The 12,245-nt window shown below is 50.9% G+C and overlaps 5 protein-coding genes across 5 annotated transcripts; 1 reads left to right on the top strand and 4 right to left on the bottom strand.

Moving 5' to 3' along the window:
• Positions 1-76: 76 nt before the first annotated feature.
• N7484_004238 (PaaI family thioesterase) lies at positions 77-969 on the bottom strand (the record flags this gene model as incomplete). The annotated part of the gene is made up of 2 exons (XM_057114658.1): positions 77-103; positions 154-969. The coding sequence occupies 2 exons, from the start codon at positions 967-969 to the stop codon at positions 77-79; spliced, it is 843 nt and encodes a 280-aa protein (XP_056974798.1).
• Positions 970-1,787: 818 nt separating this feature from the next.
• Positions 1,788-4,283, bottom strand: mak5 (ATP-dependent RNA helicase MAK5; the record flags this gene model as incomplete). The annotated part of the gene is made up of 3 exons (XM_057114657.1): positions 1,788-2,648; positions 2,708-3,973; positions 4,038-4,283. The coding sequence occupies 3 exons, from the start codon at positions 4,281-4,283 to the stop codon at positions 1,788-1,790; spliced, it is 2,373 nt and encodes a 790-aa protein (XP_056974797.1).
• A 201-nt stretch (positions 4,284-4,484) lies between these two features.
• Positions 4,485-5,816, top strand: N7484_004236 (tRNA methyltransferase TRM7; the record flags this gene model as incomplete). The annotated part of the gene is made up of 1 exon (XM_057114656.1): positions 4,485-5,816. One exon carries the CDS (start codon positions 4,485-4,487, stop codon positions 5,814-5,816), a length of 1,332 nt encoding a protein of 443 aa, XP_056974796.1.
• Positions 5,817-6,173: 357 nt separating this feature from the next.
• Positions 6,174-9,317, bottom strand: N7484_004235 (sulfite reductase subunit alpha; the record flags this gene model as incomplete). The annotated part of the gene is made up of 1 exon (XM_057114655.1): positions 6,174-9,317. One exon carries the CDS (start codon positions 9,315-9,317, stop codon positions 6,174-6,176), a length of 3,144 nt encoding a protein of 1,047 aa, XP_056974795.1.
• Positions 9,318-9,996: 679 nt separating this feature from the next.
• N7484_004234 (MFS transporter) lies at positions 9,997-11,675 on the bottom strand (the record flags this gene model as incomplete). The annotated part of the gene is made up of 5 exons (XM_057114654.1): positions 9,997-10,082; positions 10,140-10,313; positions 10,380-11,219; positions 11,280-11,525; positions 11,585-11,675. The coding sequence occupies 5 exons, from the start codon at positions 11,673-11,675 to the stop codon at positions 9,997-9,999; spliced, it is 1,437 nt and encodes a 478-aa protein (XP_056974794.1).
• Positions 11,676-12,245: the final 570 nt, after the last annotated feature.

The raw sequence follows: 12,245 nt of genomic DNA, 5'->3' as shown, positions 1-12,245 counted from the left end.
ATGTCTATGTCTATTATGTCTATCAAACGAAACCGCATTATCATGAAGAGAAAAAGAGAACCTCGGGTGAAGACAGTCAGGTGCGGTACACAGACACCATAGACTATGGACTGGTTAGTATTTCAAAGCAACAAATCATGGCAATAAACTCACGTCTGCAAACTTGGGCTCTACAAACAAAGCCTTCGACTCAGCCACCATAACCGCTCCCTCACTATCTTCGCTCAACAAGCTCGTATCAGAGATGAGACCAGGTGCACCATGAGTTAAAGGCAAAGCCAACGGAAGACAGAACATCCGGCCCTCAACCCAAGCCTTCCGTCCCTCAACCTTAGTAGTCTCAGCCCGCAACACATACATGCGATCCGGGATCGCAGGCTTCCTGAAGTCAACATTCAAGTTCGCAGTCATTCCAAGCCCACTAGGAAACGCAGCAGAGACACATCTAGCAAACACCTCATCAAAAAGCACGGATAGCAATCCACCGTGCACAAAGCCAGGATGTCCACACAGATCCCGGCCAATGTGGAATACCGAAACAGCTTTCGTCTGGATCTTCGATTTGCCGCTGCTGGCCGTCTGCGAGGAAGTCCACATATAGGGCATGAGCGCCAGCTTGCCCTGGCCCACTAGACTACCACCCACGAGATGGTGTTGCCGAATCGCAGGCGGGATGGCGAGATGCGGGCGTGACTCCTTGTAGTTCTGTTGGGATTGGCGGAGGGACTGGACGAGAGGCATTTGGGAGATAAGGGCATCAAGGCTTGCGACCTCATTATGTTGCGGGGGAGTGGATTGCGGGACTTGTGTTTGGCTTTGAGGAAGTGCCTGCTCGTGGACCACGGCCGATCGTGAAGGGCCCTGTTGGTGAAGACAGGCGATCCGGCCAGCGGAGATGAACGTTGTTCTGGCGACTGAGAGCGCTGATGGGCGCAAAGCCCATCGTGTAGCGAGCGGGATTGCAGACATTGTGTGATGGTATATAGTGTCTATATGCCTATAGAGAAAAGCCGTTAGATGATGACATAGTCTGTAGTCTGGGCCTTGGACTTACCTCGAATGGCAGTGACGGTTGAGCTAACGCAAAGTATCTGCGGCTAAGTGGAAACCCGGGACTATCTTAATATCGCTTTTATATTAAGACGTTCGTGGTGTTTAGATTCGTGTATATGCAGGTTGTTGAATAGGGTATTTATGAGCAAGGATTAGAGGACAATTAATCAAAAAGGATTGAAGAAATCTTCAAGGTCCAAGTTATCCAATCTAGTTATTTCCTTGGAATGGATCCATTGCCTTCTCTCGCTCTAAATTTTTTTTTTTTCTTTTTTTTTTCCCCAGTTGGACTTACAGTGGGGCCAAAGTACCGATTATCGGAGGGGCCCGAGAGATTGCCCATCGGCATGCCGATTTGCCTTCCATCGGTCCATTTGCATTGTAAATCTATCTTCCACTTGCAGTTGGTCCCAAATGTAAGAAATACTGCCTGTGATCTTAAATATCACTTCAATTTGGAAATGAGAATACTCGGCTGCGCAAGGCTGCTCCATAAGGGGATCGTGATCAATGGGTGTATTTTATATTGAATTGATTTCAAAGGTAGCACTTTTGTACATAATGAATTGTTCTAAAGATATACTCCATTCCTGAGATTGCAATAATAGTATGGATGACAATAGTAAGAGAATTTTGCGTCGCTATGTAACGGGGAGTACACTGTACAGACCGACACCCTCATTGGTATCGAATAGGTCCGCTTGGCATTTAACGTAATGGAAATCAATAACAGCTTAGAAACCCAAAGGATCAAGGTGACCGAGGAAGGATTTGTTGCCTTCACCACGGAGCAGGGCTTCAATATCAACACGACCGGCCGTGAGATAACGCTCGCTAACGCCGATATTGATGCGCTGCGAAAGTAGGCTCTTCAACTCAGCTCGGAGGCCAGCCATTTCACCCTTGGTGATACCACTAGCCTGCTTCTCACGGCGCTCTCGGCCACCACCGCGACCACGACCCCTGCCTTTGGAGTCATCAAAGTCATCGCTGTCATATTCAACGCCGAGATCCTCAGCCGCAGAACGCATCCAGTTGTCCTCTGCAGAAACCTTCTCCTTGGCAAGATTGGACTCAGTAATCTTCTTGGCTAAAGTGACACGTGGTCGTACACGAGCGACGACGCGGCGGTCGATCTCGAGGGACTCCAGAGGTAATTTCTTGGCAGTAGCATTGGGGTTTCGAGCGTGGACCTTGGCAGCGAGGCGAGCCACGCTGACAACCTCATCAGGAGAGCAAATAATGACACTCTTGCCAATGGCACCAGCACGGGCAGTACGGCCAGATCGGTGAACATAGGCATCAGCTGCACGGGGTGCGTGGTAATGCACGACGCAATCAATGCCCTTGATATCGAGACCACGGGCAGCAACATCCGTAGCGACAAGAATAGAGCTTGGGTCTGCGGTTGGCGAGGAGAAGCGCTCGACAGACCGAAGTCGAGCTTTCTGTGCCATGCTAGAATGGAGGGCAAGAGCGGGGAGACCCAATGCTTGCAGCAATTGGGTGACACGACGGACGGCGGAGATCGAGTTGGTAAAGACAAGTGTCCGATGTTTGGGGTAGTAGAGCAAAAGTGCGTAAAGGTAGAGATCCTGTTCTATTGTATCAGTACCGTCTTCGAAAATGAAGGATTTGCATGTTGATTTCTTACCTTCTCCATGGCAGGACATTCAACAATTCCCTCCTTGAGTCCCTCTGCCATCTGCTGAACGGGGTTCACATCAATGAACTTGGGCTTTTCTTCCCGGAAATTGAGCTTCTTAAGCAAATATTCCATTGACTCTTTGTTGTCCATGAGATCTCCTCCAGTCCAACGACTCTTTCCGGCAAGCTTTTGCTGGAGATCACGGTGGAATGTGGCCGAGAAAACAAGAGTCTGACGGGCCTTGAGTTTCTCATCTGTTTCTTCATCCTCTTCTTCGTTTTCTGGGAAGTCATTGTGTTCCTGACGGTCCAGGGCGCCAATGATTTCTTCCACTTCCTTGAAATTTCCTTGACTGAGCAACCGATCCGCTTCATCCACAACAAGGAACCGAATCTTTTGCATCTTGCTGATCAAGCCCGACCCAGTGCTCAGAATCTCCCATATACGGCCTGGTGTACCAACGACAATATCAGCAGTGGCAAGCTGTCTTTGTTGCTTTTGAATAGACAGACCACCCGTCAAAAGGGCAACTCGTGCATTTGTATCTGGTGCATTCTCAATCAAGTTTCCGATGTGCTTGCCTAGTTGAACAGCCAGTTCTCGAGTTGGTGAAAGGATAAGAGCCATGGGGGATGACGGTGGTGTTTTATCGGATTCGATCTTCCTTCCTCTCTTTTCCAAATAATGTTCGAGGATCGGGATACCGAAAGCGAGTGTTTTACCGGAACCAGTTGATGCTTTTCCAATGACGTCGTGGCCATCTATAATACCTGGAATACAAGCCTTTTGGATGGCGCTCGGGGTGCCAAACTTCAACTTGGAGAGACTAGTAAGAATCTCTGGCGACAGGCCAAGATCGTCCCAGCCTGATACATCCACTTCATCATCGCTTTCAACGTCATCGAGGGCTTCAAAGGAAAGAGCGGCTTTGAAGTTGGAATCATGCGCAGGTTTGGCCTGCTTGTTCTTGCCATCTTTTTGTTTGGTGTCTTTCTTTTTAGGTTCTTTGGTCTCCTTGCCCTTAGCCTCCTTGGGCTCCTCAGTTTCCTTGGCTTTGTTGGTATTGTCTGCGTTCTTGGAATCCTTGGCCCCCTTAGTCTCCTTGTTTTTCTTAGACTTCTTATTATCTTCCTTCGGTTCTGAAACTTCGTTGACTTTGGTGGTTGCCTTTTCAGCCGACTCTTCATCGCTGAAACCTGACCACTCTTCGAAAGCAGTCTCTTCGGCAGTCGGTGTTCTCAAGATAGACTTAGCAGTCTTGCCTGGCTTTGCCTGTCGCCGGATTCGATTAGTACGCAGGTAAAAGGCTAGTCAATACCTAGTGGACATTTCATACCTTGAATTGAACAACGCCATTTTCAGATGCACGAATGACATCCACACCATCGATCTCCTCTAGCCCGAAGAAGCCTTCCGCATCTTCCATTCGATCGGGCATAGCTACCTCTTTCCAGTTGAGATCATCAACGCCAATCGCACCATCCCAAGAATCATCTTCGGCTGTTGCGACCTTGGCGCCCTTCTTGCGCTTTTTGGCCTCAACAGCCTGTGGCTTGGAATCGCGTCCTCGTTTCTGACCCATAGTGATAGGTGAACCTGCTCAAAAACACACAGGTTTGCGAGCTCGAACAAGGTTCGCAGAATGGCCGATGTAAAGGCTTGCGCAGCGAAAAAAAAGCGGCAGAAAGAGTCCGCCTTGAAATCTTATCGCTTGGCTCCCCACGTTGGAATTTCCGCCGCGACAAAAACCTCAATTTCAAGACAATCGCTGCCTATCTTCAAGATGGGTAAGTCGTCCAAGGACAAGCGCGATGCGTACTACCGTCTTGCTAAGGAGCAGAATTGGCGCGCCCGGTCCGCCTTCAAATTGATCCAAATCGACGAACAATTCGACCTTTTCGAGCACGAGAACCCGGAGAAAGTGACAAGAGTGGTGGACCTTTGTGCTGCGCCAGGAAGTTGGAGTCAAGTCCTCAGTCGAGTCTTAATCAAAGGCGAGAGTTTCGGCCGGAGGGCATGGCTTGAAAAGAAGCGGAAGGAGCAGCAGGCCTTGGAGAGGGGCTCTGGTCAGCCTGCAACCGACAAGGATGCCGACGATTACTATGAAATTGGAGAGGCCGATCCTAGCGCGGAATTGAAGCCCCGAAAGAACGTGAAAATCGTGTCGATCGACTTGCAACCTATGGCCCCGCTCGAGGGCATTACCACTCTCAAAGCTGATATTACACACCCCTCCACCATCCCTCTGCTTCTGCGCGCATTGGACCCCGAAGCTTATGAGTCCTCGTCAACCACCTCCGATTCACCATCAAATACCCCTGCGCCTATGCGGCAACCACACCCAGTCGATCTAGTCATTTCCGACGGTGCGCCAGATGTCACCGGTCTTCACGATCTCGACATTTACATTCAATCCCAACTTCTTTATGCAGCTCTCAACCTTGCTATGGGTGTCCTTCGTCCAGGCGGTAAATTCGTCGCCAAGATCTTCCGTGCTCGTGACGTTGACCTTCTCTACGCCCAGCTGCGCACCGTCTTTGAGCGTGTCAGCGTTGCCAAGCCTCGGAGTAGTCGTGCTAGCAGTTTAGAAGCATTTGTTGTCTGCGAGGGTTTCATCCCGCCTGCCAATAGTGACGGAGTCATTGGAATGGCGGCATTGAAGAACCCTCTTTTCGGCGGTGCTGCGGCACCAAGACCCGTTTCAGAGGACGGCGACCTTGCTGTTGAGGTGCCCGACGAAGACGAGAACGTTCAGTCCCATACAGCCCTGGGGAAAGCCTCATCGGATGACGACAAGATGTCTGCTCCAAATCATGCAACACAAACCAACTTCCTGCACCCCAATTCCACGCCGATGGATCCCCCATCAACACAGAAGCCGCCCTCTAAGTTCGCTGAGGAAAACCGGTGGATTCCTTCGTTCATTGCTTGTGGTGATCTCTCTGCTTGGGATTCCGATGCATCCTATGCTCTTCCCCCGGACTACGTCCATCTGGACCCTGTTCAACCCCCGACTGCGCCACCGTACCGCAAGGCTTTGGAGTTGAGGAAGAAACTCGGTGGTGCTTATGGCAAGACTAAATATTTCAAGCTAAACAAGGCAGCCCAAGCATGATCTGTCTCACAGATGTGCTTAAAGATATGATCAATGGACTTAACGGATAGATGACCGATTATGATGTACAGGTAGATGGTACGATGTTAAATAGACAGGGTCGAATGTGTGAAACTTCGGGAGGCCTAGTTGTTAGAGTCGATACCCATATACAGGCGGTCTTTAGACGACCAAAATACCAAAAGAATATACTACCTACAATCAGTACGTTAATGGTCATAAACTGATAGATGCATTTTTGAAATCTATATGCAAATAGCGCTAGGCCAAATTAAGGCGGTCTAAAGTGGGGGAATAGACAAAAAAAAAAAAAAAAGAAATGCCAGTCGTGAGATCGTGCCAAGCCACCGCTCAACCCTAGTACACCTCCAAAACATAGCGCTCCTCATCCTTAAGCTTCTCAATCTCCTTGCGAGTCTCAACCTTCTTGCCATTAGCCTTGGCCTCAGCTCCAATGGCCTCCTCAAGGACAGCAGTCACGTCAGGCACGGGCCAAGTGGGACCACACAGGTAGAAAGCACCCTCCTCCTGAATGTAAGCCTTACGGATCTCAGCCAGGCTCTCGCGCATGCGGTCCTGAATGTAGATCTTCTGGGGCTGGTCACGGGAGAAGGCAGCGCCAAGAAGGGTGATGACACCGGCTTCCTGGTAGGCCTCCCACTCCTCACCATAGCAGTACTCCTCGCGCTGGTGACGGGATCCCATGTACAGAAGAACGGCACCAATCTCCTTGCCCTGGGCCTTCTCAAGAGCGCGGTGCTGGACGAAAGCACGGAAAGGTGCGAGACCAGTACCCAGACCAGCCATGATGAGGGGCTGGGTGGACTTAGGGGGCAGCTTCATCACACTGGACTTGACGCTGACGGTGATGGGCGAACCGACCTTTAGGCTGCTCAGGTAGCGGGTTGCAAGACCGAAGCGATCCTTGCCGTTGGGGCCAACCCAGTTGACGGCGACGATCATCAGAGCGACGGTGTCGGGGGTCACCTTCTGGCACGAGGCAATGGAGTACTCGCGACGCTTGAGGGGACCGACAATGCGGACAATCTCGTGGAAGTCAGGGTGAGCAGATGGGTACTCAAGGAGGATATCGGCGAAGGTGACGGTGTCAACCTCGGCACGACGCTTGAACTCGGTGGCACCGTCGGGGCCGCCCAGGGTCTTCAGGTCGGTCTTCTCCTTCTCGTCGGAGGCGAACTCAGCCAGAGCCTCGTAGAAGCGCTTAGGTGGGCGACCGAAGATATCAACGTTTTGAACAAGGGCCTGGTACACAGTGCGGTTCTCGAATACGTTCGGGTCCTCGCGGCTGGGTACCTCAACGATGGAATCGGGGTCCAATCCATAGAAGGAAATGAAGTCGGTGACATCCTTGGGGTCGTTCTCAGCGTGGACACCGAGGGCCTCACCGATGTCGTAAGTGAGACCAGTGTTGCCAAGATCGAACTCAATGTGGAAAATATTACGATCATAGGTGACGGGAGTCAGACGGCGGTTCTCCTTAACGTGAACAGTGAAAGTCTTGGTGGCCAAGTCAGGACGGAGAGCATTTCTGGTGCCAAAGGCCTCCTTAAATGCCAGACCCTTGGCAGCGGTCTGCCAGTTCCGAAGGAGAACGGGAGCCTCAGCTTCCTCCTTGTCGAAGGAAACGAAGCTGTTGGCAGAGATGTCCTTGGGAAGCTCAATCGCCTCTGTGACGCCTTCGGGCTCCTTCCAGGCCTCAGGGATCTCAATCTGGCGAAGGGCCTTGTCAAGATCCTTGCTGACGGTATCCAGGGCCTCGGCAGTTCCGATGATAGAAGCCAGCTTCTTGGTGGCCAGGCCTTCCTGGGAAGGAAGAGCGACCCGGAGGAAGGCAGCCTGGAGAATAAGAGCATCGAGAGAGTCACCCTCAATGGCCGAGGAATCGATGACGAAGAGCGAGATGCCGCGCTGAACGATAGCCTGCTTGAAGGCAGCAGGCAGCTTCTTTTCGAGATCCTCATCCTTGACGCCGGGGGCGCTCACGATGACCTTAGCATTGTCCTTGACAGATGCAAGAACATCGACGTCGTTAAGCAGTGCAACGTTTCCAACGTATGAAACATCGGCAGCGATGACGGAGTAGGGCGCATCAACAATCTTGGCACTCTTGCGGATATCAACGCGGATGGCACCGCCCTGGACCAGGTTGTCGTGAGTCTTGCTGGTGGTGACGTTGCTTGCGGAATCGGCAGCGAGGGCCTGACTCAAGGTGGCGGTGGCCGACTCAGCAACAGAGTTGTCGACATCCCAGAAGGTGTACTCCTGAACTGTGGAGTCCAGCAACTGCAGCGGAGCGGCCTCATCGGTCACGCTGTCAACAAAGAGAATTGGGGTGTCGAAGATGCGCTGGAACGCAGCAGCAGTGGTGATCTGGTTCCAGGTCTGAGAGCGAGGGTACTTCAGCTCAACGCAAGCAGGAGAGTGCTCACGGCCAGTGGCAAAGGTCAAAGAGGCCAGCACGTCCTCATACAGGGCAGAGTGGACACTCTCCTCCTGAACAGCCTGCTCATCAGCAACCTGTCCAAGGACGCCAACAGTCTTGACAGACTGAGGCAGGACACGCAGGAACTCTTCCTCGATGAAGGGACGGTAGACGCGGACGTTAACCACACCAATCTTGACACCACTCTTGGCGAGGGAGCGAGCAACCTGTGCCGCAAGAGCTGCCTCAACAGTTCCAAATACGACCAAAACAGAGGTGGGCTCCGAGTGTCCATGGTACTCAAAGGCACTGTAGTCGGTTCCGAGCTCGCCGTTCAAGGTCTTGAGCAGATCCAAAACCTTACCCTGGGCATCAAGGTGACGGTTGCGAGAATCATCAAGAGTTTTGCGAACGGTCTCATAGGTGCGGGCCAGGCCATCCTTGTCAAGGACATCAATGACGCGAGTGGTCTCGCGGCCAACGCGGACACCGTCATAGATGTGGATAGAGGGCAGAACAGAGGCCAGCAGAGTGGTGAACAAAGCCATGTGCTGGGATTCGTGGGCAGAGGCGCTGGACACAAGACCAAGACCGAGGTCCTCAGCCAGAGAAAGGGCAGAGGCATAGTCAGAGACAAGTCCGTCCTCTCCAGCATAGTCGGCAGCTGCGACGTGGGCCGCCACCGGGCTCGCCACAGAGTACAGCAGAGACAGCTGCTCAAGAGCAGAGCGCATGTAAGGAAGGGTAGCAGAAGAAGCGACAATCCCCTGAGGAACATGGCGCTTCTTCAGATCAAAGTCCTGGGAGAAGAGGTAACCAAGGGCCATGTTTCCGGCACCCTGGCGGGTCTCCAGGGACTTGACCACAGGAGACTCTCCGTTGGCATTGGTCTCTTGTGCCGCAGACCATTGCTGAAGAGCAGTATCGAGGTCGAAGGTCTCGGGGGAGTATGAGAAGATCTTGTCACTGAGCAGGTATGCAACCTGCTGAATCAGGGTCTGAGCAGTGACATATGTCGGGCCCGCGAGGGCAGAAAGGGCAGGGTTTGTAGCACCCATTGTGATTTTGACTCTTGTCTAGATACCGGGATATACACGCCGATATCACAAATGAATGACAAGAAAGAAATCACCCCAAATAAGTGAAATGTGGAGAGAAGGAGGGGGACATTCTCGACCGAATGCCCGCTGGTATAGAAAAGCCCAGGGCAACCTGCCTTATCAGGAATAGTGTCAATCACGCAATCACGCAATTTTCTTATCGATAAGCAACTCGGGCGGCCTCCGATGGCAAAAACACAAAAAAGTCAGCAGTAAGTTCCGCTTTAAGCGGCTGATTCAGCAATTTGGCCACCTCCGCTCTAGATGCCTGAGGCGGTAGTCCTCTGCCCAGAGAACAACCGACTAACCATTAGGAACTTCGGCGCCTTCAAATTTGCCCACTTGCTAGACATTCAGGTAGCTAGTTATGAAATAATATAATTATTAGGAGGTATTTCATAAGGAAGTCATGACTTGTTCATTACAATCTTTAAAAACATAATCATCCAAATTGTCATCAACGCTTTCAAGGGTGGCAATCTAGGTATATCATCGACATAAACTTTTGACTTTTTCAGCACTTCCAAACTTTCTCCCATCTTTTCCTTGGGTTCTTTCTCTATCCACGAGTACGGAAACCCGCTTATGGAACTCTTTGAAGGGATTTGAATCCTCTTCAGCTCGTTGGTAAATATATTCACGCCGCAATATCATCCTCTGTCGGTTGACGTCCCGACATGAAGAAGTAATAGGTCAACAAGCCAATAATCAAGCAAAGTGTACCTAAAGTGGAAACATATGAGTCAAGGCGTTTGAAAACAATGCAGTCCATTGACTTACCTAAAGTTATACTCATAGCACCGAAATCAACATTCTCTGTTATGAATCCTGCCAATAGCGGCCCTAGCATCAGCCCAAGGTTGAATGAAATCTCAGTCATTGCAAAAACCCTCGAACGTCCACCATGAGCACCAAATATACCAGGTCGCTTTGCCTGAAACTCATCCAAGACCACTAGTTTCCCAAATATCGTTAGTGTTTCAGCGGAGAGGGTGGCGGGGGGGGGGGGTTATCATTTACTCAGCGCATGCAACATCCCCGAGCCCTGGATCAAGGGCAGCATCATTCCAATTCCAATCACCGTGAAAACAAAAATAGGTTTACCCTTGTCTTCCCCACTAGCCCAAGACAGGCCATTGCCAGGAACACCCATGATCATAAACAAAGGGCCTAGGAGAACCCAGCCGATCGTAGTAGGGTAACGCAGACCGACAACGTCTCGGAGCCAGCCCGACAAAGGACCGAGGACAATAGCGGGAATACGAAGTAATAGAAACATTGTCCCCACATCTAAGGGCCCCCATCCAAAGATCTGGCGAAGGTGGACCGGCAAGGTGGTGTTCAACCCAGCGATGAGCACAGAGCTGATGAAGACGTTTGCGAAACTGACTAAAACGCGAGGATCTGAGGCCATTGTATAGTAGAAATTGGCTGGCGGGAGTGTCGGCTGGATATCACCGTCCTTCGAGTCAGTCTGCACAATCGGCGAAAGAAGTGGAGAGACCTCGGAGTTATTGATCTCTTCTGCAATGGTAGTATCAGCATTGGCAGACAGTCTCGATTCCTCGGACGAATCGGCAGACTGCTCTGAGGGTTCAATCAAAATCAACCAAAACAAAATATTGAAGGCCAGAACCCCTATCGGCAGGTACCAAGCAGGCCAGTACCCAGCCAACTCTAGTAAGGTCCCTGAAAGCACTGGCCCTCCAACGGTGCCAGTCATGACGACGGACATGCTTACTCCCATCATCTTCCCGACATTTCCCTCGCCGGCATTTTCGGTCAAAATGGCTAGACACACGATCCATGCTGCCGCTCCCGCGACACCTTGGATAACTCGGCCTAGGGTAAGAGCCCAGTCTAAAATACAATGATTAGAGATGATGTTGTCAAGGAAAGAGAGACAGGGCAGGAACATACAACTCGGTGTAGCAGCAACAAGAATAGTTCCAGCAAAGGCGACCGTGAGAGAAACCAGGAGTGGAGATCTTCGGTTGGATGTTTTATCGATGAAGTGTGCAAGAATCGGAGCACATAGTACTGTCGCGAAGCCGTGAATTCCAAGCAACCAAGCAGTTAATTGCTGCGTCTGGGCAGGGTCTTGTCCCAAACGAACTTCGAGCATATAAGGCAAGATCGGGACCACAAAGCCATAGAGTAACACCTCTGGATCAGGAAGTTAGGATCCACGTAATTCACTTGCACGGGAAAGGGAAGTTAAATACCGGTCAGCAAAGCCAAACACGCTGTCCCTATTATCAACGACCGGGACGAGCGCCATCGATAGCCAAGGACAGGGCTCTCAGGAGTCGCCATCTTGGTACTCAAAGGAAGAAGAAGAAAAAGACACGTAAAAAAGGAAAATAAGCGCAGTGAGTCATCTAGGGCGAAGAATCAAATTTGTTATCAAAGTAGCATCGCCCCTCACGAGGCTAATGCGGAGCACAGCCTTTGGGCTTGTTCATTTCACATGATTGGACCTCCGGATCCACCCAATTTATCTATGTCGATAAAGAGATGAAAAACGTAACTTGATGGGAAGAAGCATTTCGGTAGGAAGTTCCACCCACAAAAGCGAAAAGGGAGAAAGAAATAAAAGAAAAACCTTCAGAGCTCAAGTTGTGCTAGTGCAGTACATGCCAGCGATGAGCGTTCCACTTACATGACCAACCCATAGTGTTACGAGCTTAAATGTCAGATCAAAGATCTCCTAGCTTCGGTCTCCAGGTAAAATAAAGTCTAAATGTACAGGGAGCTAACTGAATGCGTATACTAAGCTCGCACAGGTTTCATAACTAACTCAACTAGTTCTGCATGACTCAGCACCCATGTGATGTCACTCGGTTGTGCAGCACCGAGCCTCGGTCGGAACCATGAATTGCGGAG

The sequence above is a fragment of the Penicillium longicatenatum genome (genome assembly GCF_028827895.1).
Source record: "Penicillium longicatenatum strain IBT 33135 chromosome Unknown contig_2_segment0_segment0, whole genome shotgun sequence".
Taxonomy (NCBI): Eukaryota; Fungi; Ascomycota; class Eurotiomycetes; order Eurotiales; family Aspergillaceae; genus Penicillium; species Penicillium longicatenatum.
This window is presented reverse-complemented; position numbering and strand designations above follow the sequence as displayed.